At 43.8% G+C, this 26156-nt stretch overlaps 1 protein-coding gene across 1 annotated transcript in view; it reads left to right on the top strand.

Moving 5' to 3' along the window:
- slc2a13a (solute carrier family 2 member 13a) overlaps positions 1-26156 on the top strand; it is an 84835-nt gene that overhangs the window by 27807 nt on the left and 30872 nt on the right. Inside the window, exon 4 of the mRNA XM_076012095.1 lies at positions 13782-13890. Coding sequence (XP_075868210.1) covers positions 13782-13890 — 109 coding nt within the window. The remainder of the gene's footprint in view (positions 1-13781; positions 13891-26156) is intronic.

Genomic DNA, 26156 nt, shown 5'->3' with positions numbered 1-26156 from the left:
GTACTCTGATCTCGGGGGGTGGAAATCATCTGAGCAGATAGACAGAGCTTTCCTGAGCACCTGCCTGTTGAAAATTTGGTCCAGGCTAGAAAACTGGATACCTGCTATCTTAGAGGCCACCTTGATAAATTTGCCCTAAGGAGTTCTTGTCTCTGATACAAAGGTTAACATACCAACATATGACAGAGAAAGAAATAACAGATTTGATAAAGGCACAGTAAAACATCTTCATCAGAGTCTTATCGACATTAAACCTGGCCAGCTTCCTCAAACAGTAGAGGCGCTGTTTTTTTGCAAAGCATTTCAGTATTAATATCAAATTTCAGCCTTTTATCGATAATTGTACGTAGATATTTATAGCTACAAACAATTTCAACACTCTGTCCATTAATCATAGTGTTTTGGACTAAAGGAGGAGTACGCCTAAAATCAATGCAGATCTCTTTTGTTTTTGTTACGTTAACTTGCAAGAAGCCATCATTACACCTAGACCAGAAGTCATCAACAACAGGACCGTGACTGTTCTCATCATCGTGAAGCAGGCTGACAATGACCGAATCATCTGCATACTTGGTGATTAGTCTGTTCTCATGGCGACTACGACAGTCATTGGTGTATAAGATGTACAGAAAGGCAGATAGTACCCAACCCTGAGGTGAGCCCGTGGAAGATGACAGGGTGCTTGACAGTATCCCATTTACTCTGACTCGTTGAGATCTGTTTGTTCAAAAAAATCCAGAATCCAGCCTACCAGACATGGATCCAGCCTAAAAAAAATGTTTCTGAACCTGGACATGTGGTTGGATTGTATTAAAAGTTGAAGAGAAATCAATAAAAAGCAACCTGGCGTGATTTTTACTGCCCTCTAAGTGTGTAAGCAGGAGGTTAAGTAAAGTGGCAGTTGCATCTTGAACGTCCCTACCCGCCCTGTATGCAAACTGAAAAAGGTCTTGCAACAAGTCAGTTTTAGACACGAGCTCTGCCTTAATTAGTTTTTCAAATTGTTTCATAACCAAGGGGGTTAGGGCGACAGGTCTAAAGTCATTAAGGGTTTTTGGGTTGTTGATCTTAGCAACTGGCATTACAATAGACTGTTTCCAGAGAGAGGGTACCCTTTGCTGTGTAAGAGATAAATTAAATATATAATTTTAAAATGGGGCCTCACTGTTCTGCACACTTCTTTAAAAGATGACTACTAATGTTGTCGGGCCCAGGGCTCTTCCTAGGCAAACACCTTTTAAAACACTTGATAATTGATGATGATTTAAAGGAGGGGCTAACAAGAGCTTGTTTCTCAATTCAAGATGTCTGCTGCTGAAGTCATGATTATCAAATTTAACATAAAAGGCATTAAGGTCCTCAGCCAGTTGATAATCAGAGTTGCTGTAATTGGACAACATGACGCTTCCTTTGCTTTTGTTATTCAGCCCTGATATAGTTCTCATGCCCTCCCATGCAGAGCCCAAGTTATTTGTTCTAAGTAGAGCCTCAATTTTGTTCTTGTATCTCCTCTTCCCAGCCCTAACTTCTCTCTTAATTTCTTTTTGGAGCTCTCACATTTCTAATTTATTCCCCTCCCTAAACGCTTTATTCTTCTTATGAGGAAGTATCTTAAGAGACTTTGATACCCATGGTTTATAGTTGGGATATACTTTGACATTTTTAGTAGGGATAACAATGCTTTCGCTGTATGAAATCCAAATCCAAAGCTTGTGATGACATCTGTCAGCTCATCAAAGTCAACAGAGTAGTCAATGAACATATGCCACACTGCGTTTACATTCGTAGTTAAGCAATAATTTGGTTCTCTCGTCCATTCGGAGTTCTCATCTTGTTCCCGTATACATGCAGCTGAGAAATTCAAATTATTGACGAGAACGTGTGCTCCTCCCTGTTGGTGATCCAGCCTACCCACTCATGGACTGGCTTATCAAAGGCTTTACCACAGTGGAAATAGCATTTGGAAGACTGAAGTCACCTTTACGCCGAATGTTATTGCCACATGTTGTGCACTACACAACTTTTGTGAAAATGAGAAATAGACTGTCCATACCACCTGGTCAGAAGAGGCAGCAAGAATGGAAATTGACCTACCACAGCCAGGTGTCCATTGCTACACCAGAAGCGAATGCTCTGCTGGGCAAGACACAAGATCTGCTCTTACAGAGTATATGGCAGCCAGTTTCCCTTTTTTTTTTTTTTTTTTTTTTTTTTAGCCAGAGTGTAAATGTTTTGAACAGTGAATTTACCAAAATCAAGACAAAACAGAAAAACATATTTTTGCTGTGCTTTTATTTACAAAGTGAAAATTCTTCTAACTTACAAAAAATGTGAACAAAAAGGTAGAAATATAAATAGTCCCCCCAAAAAAGTATCTGTAGAACGATGTGAATACAAACGAAACAAATTTAAACAAATAAGAAAATACAAACTTCACATTATAAACTTCAATTGAAATGGCAATATTTTAACAAACAGAAAATAAAAATTTCTTAAATATCAAAGTTCGAGCATTTATTTAACTGGAAATATATACATAAAATATTAGTGATTTTTGTTAAACATAAAAAAGGAAATTTGTAATTTGTGGCATCACAGGTGGTGGTGATAGGTAAGGGTACTTTAATTTTTCTCGTACCCTGTGTGCCCCCTTTAAGGTGCCGTCATTTCTTGCAAGCCACGGAGAATTTCCATAAGCGCAGAGACCATCTTAGCGTTGCTCTCCATGATGCTATTGACCAGGTGTTCCTCTCTTTCCTGGCTCTGCCGCATTTGCTGCATCCACTCCGTCTGCATTTCCTGCATGTGTTCCAACACCTGGTCAACAGCAGTATGGCGCCTTCTTTATCTCGGCTTGCGTGATGTGGCTGTAAAATAATTTCACACATGAATTCAAGTTAATTACATTCAAGTTGCCGCAGCCATATGCTAAAACAACCCTGTATGTGTGGTTACTTGGTGTTTTCATTTCCTCAGTAACAAGTGAACATACTCGATAAATGTGGAGTTTCAGGCCTGCTAACAGTCTCGGCATCGCTCTCCGTTTCTTCTGGCGACCTGTGGGTGGACTCAATCGCCATCTCCTCCACTTCATCATATCCCCTTGTCTCTAGCAAAGACGTGTCTGCAAAGAACATAACATGTTTTCTGCTCACAAAAAAAAATCCTCTGCAGGTTTTTTTTTATTATTTACACCACATTTGATATACATACGATGGAATTGATACATGCTAACATACGGAGGGTAATTCAGTACAACTCACCTGAGGGACTCTGGAACCCGATGTCGACGCCATGATGGTCCACTTGGGACAGAGGCCTGGGTCCGAGGAGCTCTTCAAGCACGTCGGCAAATGGACAGGCGACACGATTGTGGCCACTGGTGTCGTTTTTCTTTCTGGCCTGATAGTACAATTTCTTCATGTGTTTCCAGTGAATACGTATTTGTTCAGGGGTGCGTGCAAATTCGGGACCCTGCATTTGCTGCACTACCTTCTTAAAGAGGTCTCCGTTGTGGGTTTTCTGTCCATCCATGTATTTTAATATGTCCATCTCTTTTAGAAGAGAAAGCATCAGCCCGGTCTCCTCCTCTCTTCAAAAGTGAACATTCTTATTCGCGTTTGCCAGGTTGTTTCTCCGGTTTTTCGCGCCGTCTGTTTTGTTAGACGATGTAGTTCCGGGGTCTTGAGTCGCGAAAGGGAGGAGAGATAGGTCGTTGGAGCGTGACGCATGCGCACACGCATTGTCCAGTTAATAGTCCAACTAAGGCGTATACATGGCAGAGAAATTCGAATTCCAATCACATTATATGGGTGTCTCAATTGGAGTTCTCAAGTTTCGATCATAATCGGACTAAGGCAATAATTCAAATTTTTCTAGTGCCATGTAAACGCACTGCCAGTCTGTAGAATCCAGGAGGTCTTGGAGAGTCTAGCATGATGATGATGATGATGATGATGATGATTCCAAAGACGCCACGGCTGGCCACACCAGCCTCTTGGTCCGTTCTCTGTCCACTTCTGCGGTTGGCTCGCCACTGATCGGCAGGGTCCAATCCAGATGATCTCTCTCAAAAAAAAAACAAGCCTTTATTTGTTTAGGCGTGGCCTCAAAGATGGACGCATTTCCTCTTGTATTTATTCACGGGACAAAGCCATCCCCTCTTTAACCCACTGTTCGGTTTGGCTCATGCTCGTTTTTAAACCATCTGTTCAAAGGTAATTGAACGGCTCGCCGTGTGGGCTATTGACGCATGTGCGCTCCGTTCACTTCCCCACGGTGCAACTCTAAATTATTCATTTTATTTATGGCGTTCACGATCGGCTCTAATGAGCACACGAGCACAAGCGGGCCTCCGACACACCTGATGGATATCTGGGCAGGTTTTGAGCACCCGCCGCCATTACGGCGCTAATTCTCCCTCTGATTATTAATTATGCAAGATATTTGAATATTTCATTAAACTCCACTGCAACTTTGGGTCTATGTAAATCAACAAGGAAGTGGTTCTGAGAGGGAGGCTCAATTATTGGAGAACACACACACACACACACCACACACTCGGTTACATTCTTTTTGCTGTTGTTAGTTTTACGGTCATCTTTGTGATCAACAGTTCTTCCTCTTTCTTTTTTCTCCTCCTAAAAAGCAGTTGACCTCACATGATGTTCCTCGTTGGAGGAAACACACATATTTTGTTTCGTTTTTTTCCCCCTTGGAATCACATCAACCACGAAATGTGATTCTCACTTGTGTGCCGGCTGTGTTAGAACTGCTTCTGTTTTGTGAGTGGTGGGAGAGGGATTATTGAGATCAACTAAATCAATTAATGATTGTAATTGTCTGCTACACATTGCAAGCAATTAAAAACACTTTTTACTCACTGTCTCAAGCTAAAAACATTCATTTTCTCTTCTGATGCATGCCAATGATGCCCTTGACTGTGACTCTTTGGGCCCTCAAAACGATGGTTATTTATATATATATGGATTGCTGATCCAATGTTGGACCAAGAGTTTGATCCTTTTTCTGTGGTGAAGCCTGGAGCACACGTGGGGCAATGGAAATCTCATTAAATCCAAATATGCTGGCACTGTTGTGTTTTCTGCCAATCTTAGTTTCAGTAATTGTGCTTTCTGCTCTGTCGCTTTCCACCGTTATTCCGCCTTTCGCACTTGCATGTTAAACAAAATCAAATCAGCTGCCTGGGGTCGCACTGTCCTGGACTGGATGTGTGACAACGAATTGTACATTTCTGCCTTTGTGGTCTTCCATTTTTGCGATACTGAGCTGCTCCTGATGCTGTTGCTCCTGCTGGTGTTGGTGGAGTTTTATGGCTGGGGCAGAGCTCATGAAAGTGAAACCAAAGTCCCAAGTGGGAAATTAATGCAAAGGGCTGCATTAGCAGAGGATGCAAAACCATGCACGCTTACCCATGAGGGAATTGGCTTCCTCTCATTACTCCAGCATTTGGCTTCAACCTAGTTGTTTCTTGTTCCCTTTAGCCCCAAAGAAGGAAATCTACTGGTCACCAGCACTGATTTCCGCGCAATCCCATTGATCTGCTAGTAATTAGCAGGCATTTACAGGTCTTCGATGTGTTTACCGATTTTGGATGTTGTCTTTCGTGGTTATAATTAATGGCACTGATTCAACAAGTTGCTTTTAAACATCTCAGGATCAGCAAGACAAGATAGTTGCACAATGTGACGGGCAGAAGTTAGATGGACATGCCCAGAGGAGGGGAAGTGACTGCAGAAGAAGGAGAAGAACCACCTTTTGGTTTTTCATCATGTTGAACCACTCTCTGCCTATTCTCCTCCTTCAACATTAGCCATTGACAAGGTGTTGTTGTCCCGATACTCTTGATGCTCACTGGATGCTTTCTCTTATGTGAAAACTGGTTGTCGTGTTTAACTGCCAGCCAGCCTTGCTTTTCTTCTGCTTTCTCTTTATTCTGGAAGATTCTACTTTCATGTTCGTAGTTTCACTTTTCAGCAGTAAAACCCTTTACTTTGTGACTCATGCACAAACGCTTTGATCCGCCTAAATATACTTGTATAATTAGTACAACGGTGGTTGCAGAGGCCCCCTGAGTGCCCTGCATAAAACTAATAGGCGCAGTAATGGTTATGACTCATGTTTTCCTATTTGTGTTTATTAATGCACTAAATCATATTCGGTATAAAGCATCCAATCAAAATTGAGAGGAGAAAAAGTCATTTTAACAATTGAGGCTGATTAGGCTTTTGTGTGTTAATGCCAACGCGACCTCCTTATTTCCCAGTTGCCTTTCGCTTGTGTGCTCAAGTGTGCATGTGTGCCAGCCCCAGAGGAGAACTCTGGGGCTTACTCATTTGCATTGGGGCAGGTGTGGAACTGGGGAGCCATGAATCTCAATAACTGTGAGGACTGATTACTAGCAGCAGGCTTCAGAATAGCCCCGGAGATTTTATTACCAGCCAGACGGATGAGATTGCTTGCGTGCGTGGATGCAGGTCCAGGTGACATCCCCAAAGTATTTAATGACGTTGGGATGAGACTCAACAATCAATCTTATTACACCGTTGAATGCACTCTAGTTATGGGTTAGTGCATTTTTACCAATGCAGATAAAACATATGTGTCAGTTACACCTGCAAATCAACTAGTCTGGAATCTGCCACCATGCTCAGACTGGATACCTGTCCACTCTGCTCCGACTAGACTCCCAACACCCACAAGACCTCTCTACTCACCCCCCTATCTATCCCCCTCAGTCCGGTCATGGCCAGAATGTCACCAAGAATATTATAATAAAATCCACTGAAGAGGTAGCTCCTGAAACCACCCACGTGGCTCACACTCTCAAGATCTACCTCTGAGAATAAAATCTGTCAGCCATCATAGACATTCAGAGACACTTTTGCTTGTCATTATGGCCAGACCGGACAAGGAAAAAAATAAATAAAAATAAAAATAAAAAAATAGACTCCCAACACCCGCTCAATTTGGTAAAACATTTTCATTTGCAAGAACAGTATTATTATCCTAATTTTTTATCAAGAACACAAATAAGTAAGTTTAAATCCCAGAGAATAAACACTGCCTTAATGCTGTAGTGTGTTGTCCTCCCTCTGGCAAAATAAGAAAATTCCATGAATTCCCTCATTTTTAATATTTGACGTTCACATTTTTGGCCATTTGCGACCAAAGTGCTGCTGAAGTAGTCTGGAGGCTTCTTATTTAGCTTTTGTTGTGAAAAGGTTTGATTCCAGTTTAGCAAGAAGGGACCTTCAAGTGATAAGAGTTAACAAAGACAGTTAACAAATCAAGATGATGGGAGGATATTTTTGAAAAGGGACCAAACAAGGAGCCTCTCTCCTCCAATTGTTGGTTAGTTCGTTACGTGATTGGTTGGTGGTTAATTTTGGATGCAGTTGTTATCCAGTGTCTTTTCGCAATGTTGCCTTTGTTGTGTTGACACTTAGAAGAACAAGAGATAGATAGATAGATAGATAGATAGATAGATAGATATGATTGTACATCATCACACATTGTTTTTGCCAGCTCAATCGATAGTTACAGGCTGCTTTAAACAATGGAAGTTTTAATATAGCAATAAAGAAAATACTCATTCAGCTCTTATTTGTTGTGTTAGTTATTTTTCATACCTATCAGAGCAGATGAGCCGACCGCAATACAGATCTCACACTCATCAGGTGGGAATCAAAAAATCTAATATTTACATCAGGACCCTTAGCGAATAGCAGCCTGAGATCACACAGGACAACGTTAACTGCAGCTTCTCTTAATCCCCCTTTCCTTATTTGTTTTGCCTCAGTGTATCATCACTTTCTCTTTTGCGCAAACTAGCTATTAGGAGGGTGTTGCCAATCACTCCCCTTTCGTGCAACATGTTTTGGTGCCACTCGCTCGCAGAGTGAAACTAACTCAACTCAACTCAACTCAACTTTATTGTCAAACATCACACACATACTGGACATATGTCATGAATGAAATTTCAGTCCTCACAGACCCACGGTGCAATAGGCAAAAATAAATAAATAAAAAATAAATAAAATAAAATAAGATAAAATAAAACAAATTAAATTAAATTAAAATAAGCAAAAGACAGGGCAGGGGACAACACTGTTGGTATAATTAATAACTATCAAAAACTAAACTAAGCTAAACTATACAAAGTATTCACAGTAAGGTGAGGTAGTGCGTGTAGTGCAGATAGGGTGAGGTAGTCTATAGTCTTTGTGTGTGAGTGTGTGCGGGGGGGGGGGGGGGGGGGAGTGGACAGAGTTTGTCAGTGAGGGGGCATGGAGGGGGGCAGCCTGGTTGTTTTGGCCTGGAGACTCCGTAGTCTACTCCCTGACGGCAGCAGGCTGAAGAGGCTGTGAGATGGGTGGGTGGGGTCACCTACAATCCTGATGGCTTTGCAAGTGAGCCGAGTGCTGTAGATGTCCAGAAGGGAAGGGAGAGAGACACCAATGATCCTCTGAGCTGCACCCACGATGCGCTGCAGAGTCTTGCGGCAGGCCACGGTGCAGGACCCGTACCACACAATGATGCAGCTTGTCAGGATGCTTTCGATGGTGCTTCTGTTTCTACAGAGGTGTGCATGATGGGGGTTGGTGCTCTAGCTCTTATCAGCTTCCGGAGGAAGTACAATCGCTGTTGAGCTTTTTTGGCGAGTGATGCTGTGTTGGTACTCCAGGAAAGGTCTTCGGAGATGTGTACACCCAGGAACTTGGTGCTGCTCACTCTCTCCACTGCAGCACCATTGATGGACAGAGGGGCATGCTGGGTGGGCTTTCTCCACCATCTCTTTGGTCTTATCCACGTTCAGACAGAGATTATTCTCCTTGCACCACACGGCCAGACGACTCACTTCGTTCCTGTAGGCCGTCTCATCACCGTTGCTGATGCGACCTATCACAGTGTGTTGTGTCATCCGCAAACTTAATGAAAAGGTTAGAGCTGAATGTCGGTGTGCAATCGTGGTTCAACAGAGTGAAGACTTAGCATGCACCCTTGGGGGGTCCCTGTGATCAGCATGATACCCACCACTGTAGGCATTTGTTCAACAGGAGCTGTCTGCTCAGTGACTCAGAGACTGCAGTTGGCATTGAATACGACCGACCAATCAGATGGTTCAGTTGTGTTTAATCATTTTGTCTTAGTCATGTAATTTTTTTGGAGGGGCGATAAATGTGCTGTATTTGAGTGAGAAAGAAATGTTTAAGTCTGGAGGGTTGCCAATATACTATTTTTGTTGTCTTATATAAAACTTTGAGATTATTTGGGCTAATAAGGAAAGACACTACATAGAGTCTGTGTTTTCCGCCTGCGGTCTTAAAATCAGCAAATCCAGACGTTGCCCTGCAAGCAGCGATTTATTACATAAAGCACTTACTAATAAGGCGCATCAGAGCTTCCCTGTAGGTTTCAAGCACCTCATTAATTATTGAAGAGAAAGTGTTGAGCAATGACGAATCCATCTCAATTCCTCTTGTCTGCCAGTTGCCAGTCCTGCACAGATAGATGGTGAACCCGGGAATTGTCTCCATCACGCTACTCTCCTCTCTTAAGGGGCCATGTTTGTGCTAGTAGATCATAAGGGCAAAAAGCTCTAATATATTTGGATACGACCGTATCGTGGGGCAGATTGCAGGGGCAGTGTCCTCGCACAAAAAAATGGTGCCATGCACCGTTTGGCTAAAATGACCACCTAGTTAAATTATTTGCTAAGTCTTGTATTTTTCCATGTCGGCCACAGACGACTCCAATCCATCGGTCCATAAATCGCTGACCCGTTAGTGCTCCTCGAAACAACCGCAGCTGCGTCCTGTGTCAGCAGACGGGGCTCATGGCTTTCTGAGCACGGTGTGATGGTGTAATGGTCTGAAATTAACACTACATGACACTACAGTAAGGTCGCATCTCTTGTAAGCAACCAACAGAACTCAAGGGCATTTTGGCATGTTGTGGTAGTCGGATAAACCTGGACTCATATCAAATTAATACTTGTGTCAGTTCTGTCAAGGGATAGCCACATAGTGGTCGATGGCACTCCTTTCACAGAATGCACACATTATAATAATAATAATACTTTATTTATATAGCACTGTACATTGAGTAGCTTTACTCAACAGATGATTTTTGCAGGTAAAAGATAAAAGTATTGGTATTGCTGTCGGTATCAGTGAGACAATCATTTGGTGTCAGATCGATAACATTTTTTTTTTTTTGCAGAATTAAACACCCCTCCTTCCCATTTCACAAGACATTGAGCACGTCTCATGAAAACGCAGTGTCTAATGAACCTCAAGATAACCTGATTGCTCCGTGTCCACGACGTCACGCGGCTGTCATCCCGGGAAAAACTGGCGTCTGCGTCCTATTTCTGCACTTGAATGAGTTGTGATCCCGCTCTGATGAGGAAGCGCACGAACGGGTCGGGGAGAGGTCGAAATGCACTGAAGGGATAATTGGAGGGGGGATGGACGTGGAGTCTGGAAGGTCGCGCAGAATCACCTAATTGCCGATTGTGTTCCGTCGACACGTGATTGGACAGACAAAAAGAGAGCTTCATCGTTCCTCCTTCACCTCTGTCAGTGGTTAGGTCGATTGAGACTTTCTGTCCTCCTCGTTGGTCATTGTTCTGCGTGTTCCCCATCCTCCTGTGCGTGGACAGAATTCCATCGACCAGTTTGTGAACGGATTTTGGAAATCACACTTCCAGCAAACCCTCTCCCAGCGTCACCATCTCTTTCATTTAGATCGCTGCGACACAGGTCTCAAGAGCGAATTTTAAAAGAAAAGAACCCCTGGCATGCCTGATGGAGGCAAACAGCCCCGCTAATTGGCCACGGGGCTTGTTGCGCGGAGACCTCGGGGTGTTTTCCCCGAACACCCGAGCAAAAGCTAATTGGAAATACCCTCAGTGAATATCAAACAGGAGGAAAAAAGGCAACAGGACCTCATTAAAACACACTCCCCATTCTCCCAATCCCTCATCCACAGGGTATATTAGCATCCTCAAGCGATGCCGTTCGTTCGGTCTTCTCACGCACCTGTAGCACGTTCGCTCCGGGCTCTGGATCAGTCTACGAGCCTTGATGCACATGCAACTGGTTTGAGTTGAGTTTTGATCTCTGAAACGTAGCATTTTCTCCTGAGATGTACCCTCGTTCAATTTCACGTCTTCCTGTAATTACGGCAATCATACAAGCTATGTGTGAAGCAGAGGTAACCGAACAGAGTGAGCAATGTGTCTCCTCAAGTCATGCGGAGAAGCTTAATAATATTATAGCAATGACTAATAATAGTCATAATAACATGCCCATATTTCAAGAGAGCTGACGGTGGTGCTCGTCTCCGAACACAATTCAGTGCACTCGGTTCAAATTGTTTGTTTCAGCTTTATTCCAGATCACCTGCATTTCACAAACAGTACCAGCAAGGAAACCACGAGTCAAAGCCCAGCAGCTCATGTACAGTCAATGACAGCCTCATGTGTGGCAGGGCTGGCTTTAAAATAAACGTGCAGTTGCATTTGCTGTCGTAATGATTTAATCATGGCGGCGTCCTGTTGGCTCGCCGTCTTGTTTTTCATCCCTGTTGTTCCGCATGTCCTCTGATTAGATTACGTCCTGGAGCCGTTCAGAGGAAATGAAGCTGCATGCATAGGTAGAGTCCGGGGAGCTGCTCTGTACGTCTGCGTTTTCAACAAGCTTTTGGTTGTTGTTATTTTGGATTTTTTTGCAGAGGCCAAACTCAAAAAATCGCTGTCATGAAAAGGCAAAAAGGTGACCAACTTCCTGTTACCACGCCGCCACCCAGATGATTCAATTTAGCGGAGGACCCCTGATGGGCACGGGCGCCCATCAGGGGTTCTCCGCTCTCTTCACATTCGACTTCGGCCCACGAATCCTGATTTTCCCAGTTAGGTAATGAGATAAGGCTTCCGTGCTGTGCCCCCCGGGGATGAACCAATCACACTCCATCAGGTTAACGCCATGGAAATTGGTTGAGACAATAAAGCACCCGAGGTTCAGGACCGCTGCTTCTTATGAAACCATGACGGTATATTGCTCATCACTTACATCCTGCTTGAATCAGAAATGGTTGTTGTTTTTTTTGTTTTTTTTTTAAATGTGACACTTTCCAGGTTTCCGACGAAGAACTGAGTTAAAAGTGGCTGGGAAGCAGAAAGCCTGATGATGCTGTAGCTCTCGAATATGCTTCTCCAGCCTAGACTTATGGGGGGTTTTTTGTTTGTTTTTTATATTGCATGCAAGGCTAAAGTCAAGAATGTAGTGTAGAAAATTTTGACACGTATATAATACAGGAACTTCAAGGAAAAAACTATTTGAGTAAAATGCAGGCTTGCACACCCATTGTCATCCCTGAATTCTGCCTGCGCGCTGGCCATCTCTGTGTTTTCGCACTGCTCAAGCTCGTCTCCCTTGAACTTACAGCAGTTTGTGTGCGTCAGCATCTCTGTTTCTCCACATCTCACTGTTTCATGCTTGTCCGGCCACGTCCAGGTCCCATTAAAAATCTCTTGCCCTCCCGCACCTGTTGAATGTCACCGCCCTGCTCTGTGTCAGCGAGCGATGCTGGACTCTGCGAGGTCACAGCAATAGATGTCAGAAATATCAGTTTCACCCTGAGCTGGTGTATGAACTGTCTGAGGCGGCGACAAAAAAAAGGAGAATGCAGCCATGATGTCAACTTGATCCTTGAATTTTTCAGCTTTCCCAAGCATTTTGTGTCGAGTCTCTCAAGCAAGAATAAAGAAAGAAATGAGAAGAAAATGCTTCCTAAAGTGTTTTTTGTTAAAATAATATGTCAGAATTCTATTTGAAACACAGGGGACGTTTGGAAACTGAGGGTAAAAGGCAAAAACAGAAAATGGATTTGATGGTCATTGGCACATTAACAGCCAGTAGTGTGAAAGAAGTCGGTGAATCCTTCTGCTCAATCTAATAGAAAAACAACCGCACGACCACGTCTCTTCCTCTTTTCCTCCTCAAACATTTAGACTGCTTGTGTTTAATACATTCCTTTTACCTGCCGACTGAAGTCTTCTTTTTTTTTTCCACAGTGATGGTGGATCGCCTGATCGCGGAACTTTTTATCTCACAATCTCAGAGTTTGGTATCAAACATTGTTTGGTATTGCTTTTAGCTGAGCTTCACACTGGGGAGAGAAAAAAAAAGCTTCACAAGCGCGACTCTTGACACATCTAATTGCTTATTAGCAATTAGATGAGACCTGGGCAAAGTACGGCCCGCGGGCCACATCCGGCCCGCTGCGTGTCTCTGTCCGGCCCGCATGAGGCCGACCCCTCCCCATCAAAATTAGCCAGCATGTTAACGTAGCGCGATAGCTATCGGTCAACGAACGTATGCCGGGACGTTGGGCGATTTCATGCCCCCTCGACAAAACTCCTGTGGCCCACCGACACGATTCAGCTCTGTCGTGTGGCCCGTTGCAAAAAATAATTGCCCACCCCTGAATTAGATGATCATTTGTTAATTGATCATTTGCACGGTTTATCCTCCTTATTTACTCTCCTGCGGATTTTGCTGCATCTTGCCTCAAAAAATGCCACTCAGTTTGCCGATGACACGAACAAATGACCACAGAGTATTGCTGTATGTTAAAAAGCTTTCATCCCTTTCTAGGTTTGTTCGTGTTAGTGCCTGTGATTTTTATTTTGTTTTTTGGCAGTGAAGCCAGGAAAAATAATGTCTGCCTTGACTCTGCTTACGTGTCTCCAGATGGCCCCGTAATCTGGCGGATGCTGACCTACCCCCCGACTCGCCGCGCCCTCCTGGTGGGCTGTGGTCTTCAGATGTTCCAGCAGGTTTCCGGAATCAACACAGTCATGTGAGTGACACCGAGATCCGTTGGGAGAGCAGTGTTTCAACGTGAGGCCGGAAATGAGTTACAAAATTAAACTAAATAACGTCCTAGTCTGACTGCAACTGGACTTGTAAAACGCAAAGCCTCATGATACTGACGCATCCAGAATGCCTGTGATTGGTGAGCAAATTGCTGTCAATCAAACCTAAGCAGGGCACCTTGTGGTGTCGAGTGATCAACCACAGTTCCAGAGAGGCACAGCACCATCTGTTGGAGCATTTGGAATTTTGTTTTGCATTTCCATGAAGCCGTTTTGAAGAACATTACATCACGGACCACTGCAGGGAGGTAGCCATTAAAAAAAAGAAGGTAAAAGTAATTGTAGTTGTCATAAAAGTAAGCAAGCTCAAGACATTTTTCGAGACACACGCAACATTTCCACGGCTCGCGTCCTCCTGGATATTTCCATGACGAGCTCAGACTCGGGCTACCAGCAGCAACAATACGATGAATCGGGAGCAGCGGTTGAAATCCTCCCTCCTTGCCGGTTATACACGTATCATCCCATGAGACTTTTGCGTAGCTCAGTGCGCTCAATGCTTTGAGATTTGAAATTTGTTTGACATTTTGCGGAAATTCCGTCTGAAGCGAACCTTCACTCCTGCCCCTGCCCTCAAGAATTGACGTAGCATGTGCAAAAAATATGTGACCCGTTTATCACTTAATCCACATAAGCAGCACACAATTGTGTTCATTGTCTTTGCTGTTATTTCTTATTATAGGACTTGTTGTAATTTCTTATTATATGACTTGTTGCCCCCCCTTCAGCGTGTGCAATAGCCGCCTCAGGGTTTTATGCGACTGGTTATTAATCAAAATGTCCCATCCAAATGGCTGCACTGGACTGCGACAGGAAAAAATAAAAAAATAAACGCCGGCATGAAGCAGCTATAATCTCTTTTTATCTCTCCTGGTTTTCGGTGTGAATCGACAATGATACGCGGCTGTGGTCCATGTTTCAGAATCGCTGCCCTCTTGCCTGCCCATCGGCCATCCAATCCTGCCGATGGACTACATCGCCAGCTCTGTAAACAATCCGCGGAAGTGTGCTGTTGCCTTGCAACACCCCCCGGCCGTGGTGGCTACATGTTTTTTTTAATCCGCATTGCTCGGCTGCACTCGAGTGACGTCAAGGACACCGAGGTTCTGCGCGTGCCGCCCGCAGGACCTTGAGGAATTTGGTCCGAACGAGCTCGCCATATCGCCGGTTCATCCGCTCCCTCCACACCTGCTGCGCGTTGAGGCTTGTTAGCGCCTCCAAGCGTGTAACCCCCCGAGCCAATCAGCACCTTGGCTCCTCTGTTTCGACCCACCACCTGTGTCTCGTCTGCTCCTCAGTCCAGTCTGTATTTAGATTCAGCTGTCAGCTCACTGCACGTCAGGAGGAAGAAAGTAATACAAGGAGCATCAAGATTTTGCTGAAATAGGATCGATTAGCAAAGTAGAAAAGAAAAGACAAATCAAACTGAGGACTTTTGATTGGACAAGAGCCACATGAGAGATTCACATACTTTATGCCACAGTTATAACTTTTATATGTTAAATCATATCAGGAAAGTTGGACGTTAAAAGGGAAGACACTGTTCCATGGTGATGGTTGTGAAGTGATTTCTAACATTATTCTACCAGCACAGACGTTTGCAGTATGGCGTAATAATTTATTTTTTTTATTTATAATTACTTTATAAATAATAAAACAAAAATGATCCCACTATCTAGTGGGTAAGATTGTTTTTATCGGCTGGCGAGCAGGAACCGCTGACTTGCGCTAGCCTAGCCCCAGGAAACTCTGCCAAACTAGAAGGACCAGATGAAATTTGTTGAAACAGGCCCCGCTGATCAATAGCACACTGGCTAACTTGGAAATGAGGTCTTACATTCCCTCAAGAAGCTCATATTCAGTTCACCCGAAGGTTCATCATTAAACTAAATATCTCTTTGTGATATCAGTGGCCTTGCTTTGTCAAGTGACCATTGGTGATTTCTGAGTGATGCGCAGAGCTACATATTCAGATTTAAATGTTCTTATTTAAAGATTTTTATTTTATTTTTTTTAATTTGAAAGAAGAAACTGAGAGGGGATGACAGCTGAACAACTAAAAACAAGGAAGAAATTTGAATAAAAAGGAGACCACCTGTCGTCAAATTCTCAGAGGAAGGGGGAAAAAAGTTCAGGCCATACATATGGTGTTGTGTGGCTGCCTCGTATTGTTGGTTCTTAATTTTCAGTAAGTTTTTTTGTTTTTGTTTTTTTGTTTTTCAAGCTAATAACCCAGCAGTCGGTCACATGAGGAGAAAAAGGCCCCTCCCTTTCACTGAGTCTTGGCCTATTGATTGCCTTCCTCCCTCTCTCTGCCACATTCATCTCCAGCTCAGGCTGTCCTCTCCTCCTCCCCCTCCTCTGTCTCTTGGTCATCAAAGCATGCAGACTTTTTTTTCCTTTTCTTGCAGCGGTGCAGCGGAAAATATTTTCCATTTTACAAATTGACATTTGTGTTTTTGCCCTTTTATTTGTGTATAACACAAACGGCGGTCACCTTTGCCAGCTAATTTTGGACATTGGCTTTTTTTCTTTGTTAGAAGAGTCTTCAGTGCCTTGATAATCTATTATTTTGGCTGATTGAATTTATGCTGCCGTGTCAAAGAGGACAAACTTACTCTGTCCACCTCATCACGGTATGACGGCTGTAAAGCATAAAATGTCATTGTTCATTGAACGCTGCCTGCAGGAGTCAACGCCAGCAGATTTTTTTTATTTATAATTCTGTTAGGTCCTTAATTCAGAAATCTTCCCCTACCTATCTCAAAATGCAGTCCTCTTAGTGAGCGTTGAAATGCAGTCAACAGAGTATCGTAATCTGCAGAGGCACTGATAAATGTGTGCAATAAATAGACAAGAACATTAATGTCGGGGGGGAAGAGCAAGGATGGTGAATTTTTTTTTTTTTTCATTTTATTGTTCGTTCCGGTATATCTTCATAAATATTTGCGAGCGGTACTATGTCTGGGTTGGTTTTTTTTTACGTCTTTCCATAAAGTGTGGGAAATTTGCCATTTGTGATGTCATAAGGGGCACAGACACGCCACTCGCCGAATCAGCCTCGGATTACATCCCTCTGGACAAGAGAAAGCTTGAGCAGGAGGCTGTAAACACAGGGCTAAACATGCATACATTTTGAATTTCTGTCTGTTTGTTTTTGTGTTTTCTTTTTCTTTTTTAGATAAATAAATACAGCCCACGACTCAACTGGGGGGGAACTAATAAAGTGGAGCTGGGTCAGAAGGTGCTTTGATACTTTTCGTGCTCAATTATATTAAGTTAATTTAGCTTCATTAAGTCCACTGAGTCGTTTTTACCACACACAAGCAGCCGGCTAACTCACCCCGTTAGCCAGGTAGATATGACATCCTGGAAGTTGGTAAATCAGACCCTTCTTCCCTCCACCCCGTCCCCTGCTGCTCGTCCTGATAAAACCAACAAACTGGCACAGAGGAAGACGGGGGGGAGCTGGCTAATAAAAATGAGACCACAGAAGCACATCTTCACTTCGCTCCAGCGGGCCAGTTTTTTGCAGCTGGTATATAGTTTGTTCTCCTTTTTCTTGTCCACAGGCAAAAAATTAGTTAATGACGCCTTTTTGCAAAAACAAGCAATATGCCCTTGTGGCCGTCAGAAAAACTGAAGACTGGGGGATGAAAAAGCCAGATTCACCAGAGGTCTGACTCACCCTTCTGCCGTGGATAAAATGCCGGCTAGATTGTCCGATAACGCACATAATTGTGAACATTTCTGATATGTCGCCGCACCGTAATCTCGCTGTAATGACATTTTCTCAACAGCGAGAGCGGATTCCGGTCTGTGCAGTAACACCCGGGAGAATGACATTGGGTGTTTCCATAAAATTTCCATACGAATTTACAGCAAACTTCTGGATACTGGATACGATGATGGCTGTTTTATGTTAAGCTAAACAGCTGAAAAAGTCAGCTCCGTTCTCATCGCCAGAAGAATTGAGAGAACGCAGCTACTGCTGTAGACCTCACTAATTGACTTTAGTCTTGTTGACTTTCAAATTCCGGATCGGACTTGAAGACGTGATACCTCGCTCTGGACGACGACAGAGCAAACGACAGCCAGCTAGCCGACGCGATTACCTACCATAAGTGTAAAGAATTAGTGTAGCTGCAATGCAGGTGCAGCAATAAAGCGAGAAAAGGGAGGATTATGGAGGAAAGAGGCTCTTTTCATAGAAGGAGAACGTGCACAGCTAAGAAGAGCAGGTTTAAGACCAGTTTAATGATTCTTTTGAAGGGCCGAGTCAATTCTTTGACTCAAGCTGAGTCATTGTCTGGCTTTTTCTTGTACTTTTGCACACTGAAGTCGGACCTTTTATAATTTAATGGCTCGGGTACAGGAGCAATACAAAAGGTGTACAGTCAATGTCCAATGTCTGTTAACTGTGAAAAATGTCAGGGAAGCCAAGCATCTGAAGCTTCTTCTAAAAATCCCAATAATTTTAATCTGTGATTAGCTGCGGAACGATGGTGTCGTTCACGCCAGACTTGAAGCAAGCCAATCGGAGCCGAGCCAATCTGAGCCGATGTCAACCCGGGTCCCTTGCCAGGTTGTTTGACACGTTCTGACGCATTTCAGCGCGACTCGGTGAGCCTGCTCCACTGCCACCAAATGCCGATTAATAGCGGGACTACATTTTGTTTTTTGGCCTGTGGAGCAGGGGCTTTAGAGTAGCACGAAAATCAAGTTTCGAGTTCAGCACATTCAGCGAATACATTGATACACATCACTTAGAGCAGTGTTTCTTTTTTTGAGCCATGACACATATTTTACATACGAAAAATCACATGGCACATCACCAAATACATGTGTCAAAAATGTATTTGGTGGAAAGAAAGAAACTGTCAATTTACTGACTCAGTTTTTTGGCCCTGTTCGGTTGAACACAAAGCTGATATTCTTACAGGAACTGAGGAGAGATGCACACGAAGATCTCCTTCAACTGCTCTGAGTCTTTCTCCTTTTTTTAGTCTTTAATACAGTCATGCTTGAAAAGCTCAGCTCACATGCAGTAGATATTTTGTGGAGAAAGGGAGCAGAGCTGAAATAGCTCTGTTTGCCAGAATAGGGTACTCCTCAGCAACAGTCAGCTAAAACCTGTCCAAAGGTAGCTCAGCAAAGCTCAGCTTTAGACCACAATTTTGTCTTAGTTTAGTTATTTCCTCCTGCTCCTGCCATGTCATGTCTTTTCCAACTGCAATTGAGCTGAATGCGTTCCTAACCCAGTCAAGGCGGAAAGTGAAGGGGAATAACATGAAAGCTTCTGCTCCAGAGTCTGCAGATGTTTACCTTTTGTCTCACACAGTGAAGCACTATTGACACCCTGCCATTTCTGGGTGTGTGGGAACATTTCAAGATTGGCGCTTTCCACATGTTGTCGCTAGAGCTTGCACCTTTGAACAAAATTTGAATATTTTATCTGTACTTGTGAGCAGGTTTTCATGTCGGCCTTGCATTTTTTGGGTCCAGGTCATTTAAATTTTGAGATTTATCTGCCAAATATGCCAGTCTTGCACACCACTCATCACTTGAAAGCAACTTAGCATCAACACACTTCTCATTTGTCAAAAGCATAGTTCCTCCCGCAGCTAATACACATGGGCGAAAACTTTGCCACGGGACAGCCACCAGACATCTGTATGGAGCAATAAAACTAAAACACAACAATGCAAACATGAGGCTTTTTACAGGTCTCATCTTCACAAAGTTTACCATGCGCACAACATCTTTCAGTACAGCTCTGAATGCTCCTCAACCGCCTACCAGAGGGAAGAAGCAGGAACACGCTGTGAACGGGTTGGGTGGAGTCTTTCATGATGCGGAGGCCCCTCCCCCTGCGTCGTGAGGTGTAGAGGTCCAAGGTGGAGGGTATGCTACGACCCACAGAGCCTTCCATTCAGCAGTTGGTGGGCCTTTCTGACCAGATGGTAAGTGTTTGCACTCCAGGTGAGGTTGATGCAGAGGTTGTTAACACTGCACCACTGCACCAGGTGATCCACATCCTCTCTGTAATTGGACTCATCGTTGTTGGTGTTGCGTCCCACTACTGCTGTGTCGTCCGCAAACTTGACGATGTGACAGCTGTTGTGTCTCGCAAGCAATTGTACATCAGCAGAGTGAACAGGAGGCCCTGTGTTAAGCCAGTGCTTAGGGTCATGGGGGAGGAGAAGGTGTTGTGGTTCCTCACGGTCTGAGGTCTGTTGGTCAGGAAGCCCAGAACCCAATTCCCCAGTGTGGGGCACAGGCCAAGGGAGAAGAGCTTCTGCGCGAGGGTCTGTGGGATGCTGGTGTTGAGGGCATAGGAGAAATCCAGAAAGAGCAGGCGGGCGGAGGAGTTCTTGCTCAGTGGGGTGTTAAAGATGTATATATAACTTTCATTGTATTGTCTTGAGCTTGCCTTTTTTGCTTTCTTCTCACCACTTGGGCCTTCATCTGGGTCAGAATGTTCCTCAGTACCAGAGTCCAGGGTCCTGATTAAGTATTTTTTCTTTTTAAATATTTATCCAACGCATATCACTACCGCTGTCTCGCTCGAAGCCTCACTTACTCTGCTGGTTGAGCCATAGCAGGTAGATACACAGGTTAATTCACTACCTGTTGCCATTTAGTGGAAGAGCATTTAATTGATCTGCCTGTCACTGAATGCTTCCCCTGTATAGACGTACAAAGACACATTATTTGCATTGAATAAATAATATTTGGACCAGTTGGGTGAAATCGGCCATTTTTTCACAGCACATCTGATCATCTCTCACGGTACACTAGTGTGCCGTGGCACAGTGGTTGCAAAACAATGACTTAGAGGAAGTGCCGATGAGCCCCTGGAAGGGTTGCATCACTACAACAGGTGTGTTTAAACTCTGCAGGTTCTGGTAGCTATATGAATAATCTCTGCTGTGCCAGCTCCTCCGAGGCTTCCCAGCAAAGTGACTGTTTAAAAAAGGAAACCGCAGTTTGGTGACATTTTCAACATAACATTTGACTGCGGGACCATCTGTGAGGGCCAACTGGCCTCGGCCACCGACGGACAACCTGCAGCTTCACACCAACGCCCCGGCCTACTTCATTAGCCAAACGTCTTCTACAATACATCATATTTCCTTAACATGTTGTTCATCATGCGGAGTGTTTGTGGTCACCAAAAGTAAACCCATTCCCCCTAGTATGCAGATTCCGGAGGTAAAAACAGAATGCAACTACACACTTGACTACTTGACTACACAAGACTTGTTTTTTTGCGGTTGCAAAAAGTCTGGGTTGGCAATAAACTAGGGTCTCAATTCGCTTCGGGTGAAACGAACGCGACCTGAAAGAAATGCACAATGGTCACAAATAAGAGCTCTGATAATAACACGGTGACAAAAACAAGAACCCGAAAACCCATCCCACAAAGCACGAAAATGCGCGACACGCCTCCAGTAAGTGGGTAAGGACGGAATCCTCCCTTCCCCCCTCTTGATCATCTTGCCTTGCCCCCCCCCGCCCAGTGTCGTCTCCTGTATCCGTCTCTTCCCGTCTGTGCCTCTTCGCTCTGTCAACATGGACTGCCGGGCTCCACCCCCACACAGCCCGCCGTGACCTTTACGTGCTAGAATGTGCTGCTGATTTCATTAAAAGGGGAGTGGCGGCTGGTAAATCGAACGTGACTCACTGGCATGGTCCTGAAAGTGAATGGCTAGAGAATAATAATAAAAAAAAAAAAAGATTTTCTTTCCTTATTTATTTTATTATATATATTTTTTCACTTTCGAATGAATCAGCACCCATCTGGCCAGTCACGATTGCCCGTCCGTCCAAGAAAAACGAGCCAACAAGACGGATCGCCTGACACTCTCCCACGTCCACACGCATGCATTACACTGGGGAACACATTTTTTGTTGAGTTAGGTCTGACAGCTGTCTTTAACTAATTTTTGGGTGCGGAATCCAAAACCGATCTCAGTTTTTCTCTATCACGTCAAGCTTTTGAACTCCCCCATTTTTTTTAAAAAACAAGTTGAAAAATACTGTACTTAACAGGTATGAGAGCAACGTGGTGGCGCAGTGGTGCCAGCATGCCAATTTTATTTGTAATCAGCATAAAACTCTAACTCAACAGAATTTTTTTTTCAAATTTTTCCCCAGCGTTATCAACGTGTACATCACTCAAAGCAGCCCGTGACAGGAGTGTGTCGAAAGTGAGAAATACTTAAATACCAAGTTGTTATTGTTGCTTGTTTATTTGCCCGCTGTTGCCAACTATTGAATCCCTCTGTCTCCCATCTGATTAAGCTGTTTTTGAATGAAAGATTTCCTGATTTTCAGCCCCTTGTTTTTTCAGCTGATGAAGTGGCATTCAGGTTCATTGCACACTGTCTGGAAGAAACAGATGTTGACAAAGCAAAGATTCTCCCATCAAATAGGAAGAAGTGCTGTTGTGCGACCCCGGGTTTCACTATCGAAATCCAGCTCATCTATCTTGTTGCAGTTTTTTTTTAAAAATACACGTTGGACTTTTTAAATTGGAACAGGAAGTGGCTGTTGCAACCTGCTCTTTAAGACCCCCCCCCCCTGCCCCCCGCCCATCCCCCCACCTCCCAGATTAACACCGAGGTGGAATTGAGAAAGCAGCCGTAAAACTGATCCGCTGATGGAAGGCTTAATGTGAACGCTGAGGCGGAAGCATCTTTTTGCTGATTTAGACTGTGTTTCAAAATAATTTTTTGGGTAAAATATGAGACCCAAGGTTTTTCCCTGTGGACATTATGTTTGCGCTTTGGCGAGACTAAAGCCAAATGCTGCGGCCCCACTGCCTCTCCCCCACACAGCGGGAAGCTTTTAGCAGGAAGCAAATGTGATTTGTCCATTCAAATTTGACAAATGGCGCAGCTGGCCGCCTTAATGCACGTTGTCTATTAAATCATGCGAATGAGCCATCGTATCGTATTGTATCGGCCGAGACCTCCTCTTTCAGCAGCGCTTTTTGTGGTCTCTTTCCCATGTGGACTCACAACACAAACTCAGAATATTTTTGGGACGTTCTATCCGGTGTATGTGTCATTATCCAGAGCATTTCCACTCAGTTACAATATATCTACCTACCGTGTGTGTGTGTGTGTGTGTGTGTGTGTAAATATAAATGTATATATATATATATGAATATGAATATGAACTACAGAGGAACAACAACAAAGCAGGAACAAATGAACAGACGACAGGGGAAGGTTGGGGAGAAAATGAGTGAGAAGGAGCCTCTCATGGGAAGTGGCCTATTTTTTGGATGGCGCAGCAGCGTTGGATTGCTCCACAGTCATTACAGTAAGATAATTCAGTGAGTCATCAGCATTTGCCGGGAGTGAAAAAAGGGCCATTTCAGCTTTACACTTTGTTTGTTTATCGACGGATACGCCGTCGGTACTCCCTCTCCTCCACCGAAATCCATACTACTAACTTCCTTAATTAGATCAGGGCCGTGTCAATAGATGGCACTCTGTTAGAGTCGTTTGGCCATTGAGGAAGTAGGTTCCCCATTGCGTTTTGAGAACGCATGCCTAACGCAGCCTTTGCGCTTTTGCTGATTGATGGTAAGAGTCTTTTGAAACGCTGAAGTTGGCCTGCAATTCCTCAGATCCAACTGGAACTTTAAGCTAGGGTCAAGGAATACTCTGGTCTCAATCAAATCCAAGAATTATCGATTCTTTGTGATATGAAATTGAAGTCATTGGTAAAATGAAAATCAGACATGACTTTTGAATTGTGGTTCAATATAATCATTTGAAAAAAAAACTTTTAGACAATCGGACTCAGCCCTCTGTTTACAGCCCCTTTTCTCCGCCATCAGGCACCACAAAATTAGGGAACGACATTTGGTTCTCTGCAAAGCCTCGATCAAGTTCTGCCAAAAATGGATGGATGCATTGACTGACATGAGGTGGTGAAAGACTAAAAGTGACGTTTTTGTCATCCTTTCTGTCCAAAGCCTCCGTCCCTGTCGCCGCCCTCCTCTGACCTCAGAGTGACAGGGGTGTGAATCAGTTCCTTCCATTTTCAGACTGGATGGGGTAGCAGGGAGGTCAGGGGCCAGATCACACCTCTAGTTTGCTCTGCGCGAAAGGCTCTTGCGTAAACCACAGGTGGGCGGGTGTGTTTCTAGGGAAAGATGTCAGTTCCACCCTCAGGTCTCTCTAGCACCAGCTTAATATCTGTTCTCAGAGACGGAGACCGATCAAAGAAGTGCTACTTAAGAGCATTTCAACCTCAAAGCATCATCGCCGCGTGCGCGTTTTTGAACGCGTGATCACGAAACAAGAATTGAAAGCTGGCTGGTCAGCTCTCGGGGCGCTGTAGCGTAAATGAGAAAGCACGACGGCGCATCTGCGGTAATCAAGGATCATGCCACCACATGCTTTTCTTCCATTCATAATTGGCAAAGTGAGAGGCAACAGCTTGCGGATGAAAGTTTCTCATGTGTCGTCCACAGGAATTTAAATTCCCTCTTTCTCCACATTATTGAAGTGCAAGCTTGCAAAGCATGATCGTGCAGGTTGGCAAAAATGAATTGCACAAAAGTATTGTCATATATTCAAAGTAAAGTGATTAGTTTGCGAGACATACCTCTGGCTTGCCACCAGGCAGGAAGAGAGCTTGTTTTTCTTTGCTCTTTACCATACATTTAATGCAAAAAAAACAAACTCTTTATGCCTTTCTCCTTTGACAGCCTCTTCCTTTGTTTTTGCTTTGGCTCCAACTTAAACTTTTTCTTTTAACACTTTCTATCCTACACTGGCACACTGCAGTCTGAACCTAGCTTGCTAGCCAATGGTCACAGTCAAAGTTTGCTTTGGATTTTTAATGAAGAGATGGCAGGAGTTAGCCTTTTTTTCTCCTCCTTTGACGCTATGAAATGTGAAATAAGTAAAACAATAAAAAAATTTAATTAAACACACACACATAAACAATCTCTCTCACACACACACACACGCACGCACACACACACACTCATACTAACCCACATTCACTATTGAAAATTATGCTCTTTGTTTTGGGGAACCATAAGGAATTTTGCCGAAACAATTGAAAGTGCTGCTGGAGATTTTTTAAAGTTTTTTTGAGAGGCCTTTTTAAACGCGAGATTGTAACTTGCGCTGCACATGTTGGCTGTTTTTTCCCCCTCAGGCTGCAGTTGTAAAGTCTTAGGAACACAGTGAACAGAAATTTGTGACGCATTCAGTCATTAAATTGCAAGAGGCACCGCTGGGAACAGAAAAAAATATATATATATATTTTGTTAACTCTCGCTGCTCCTTTGAAAGTAACCAGTTTTTGTGTGAATTTTCCTCTGTGTGTGTGGTGTCACTTGCATTTGCGAGTTGGACCCAGAGGACCTGACATAACCTAGCTTCTAATACAGACCCCACTGACTTCAAGGCAAAGGCAAAGAAGTCTAACCCCCCCAAAACGTTGAGCTTCTCTTTAGGAGAGTAACCAGACAGATTCAGGAATTAGGACATCAGAGGTACGTTACATGTTGGCTGAGGGTGGAACCTGCCAACAGAGAGTTGAAACAAAAGTGCGAAATGTGCTTTTTCCTGGAAATGTATAAAGAAATTTTTGTCGGGAGGTGAAAAGAGGAAGGAAATGTGCCTGGTTTTGACTTTGTTGACTTGTTTTCAGAGACAAGCTGCGGGCCACTTAAAATCAGTTGGTGGGCCAGATTTGGGCATGCCTGCCCCAAAATTTGCACGCTAGGCTTTTAAAATGGCCTACCAGAAAAATAAGAATAAAAGAAAGTCCATGCATTCATTCCGTTTCAATACCTGCTTCTTCCTGAGTCACCAGTTCATCGCAGGGCCACATAGAGACAAACAACCATTTATACACACCTACGGACAATTTTGAGTTTCCAATTCCCCTTTTTTTTGGAGTGTCGGAGGAAGCCGCAGAACCCGGAGAAAACCCACGCAGACACAGGGAGAACATGCAAACTCCACAGAGAAAGGGCCCACGCCTGGAGTCGAACCCTTGGATGATACTGTTGAAAATGGAAAAGAGAGTCTTTGTGTTGGCTGCATTGGAGCAGATAAGTCTGGAGTCATATTGTGATTTAGCATGAGAGATGGAGTCCTTATAAAGAGATAACTGAGCAGTATACATGTCTTTGTGGATGGTGAGACCA

Source organism: Nelusetta ayraudi, unplaced genomic scaffold (assembly GCF_046127955.1).
Source record: "Nelusetta ayraudi isolate G7.1 ecotype Tasmania unplaced genomic scaffold, CSIRO-AGI_Nayr_v1 ptg000135l, whole genome shotgun sequence".
NCBI classification, from domain to species: Eukaryota; Metazoa; Chordata; class Actinopteri; order Tetraodontiformes; family Monacanthidae; genus Nelusetta; species Nelusetta ayraudi.
Note: the sequence above shows the minus strand (reverse complement) of the source record. Positions and strands in the feature narration are given on the sequence as shown.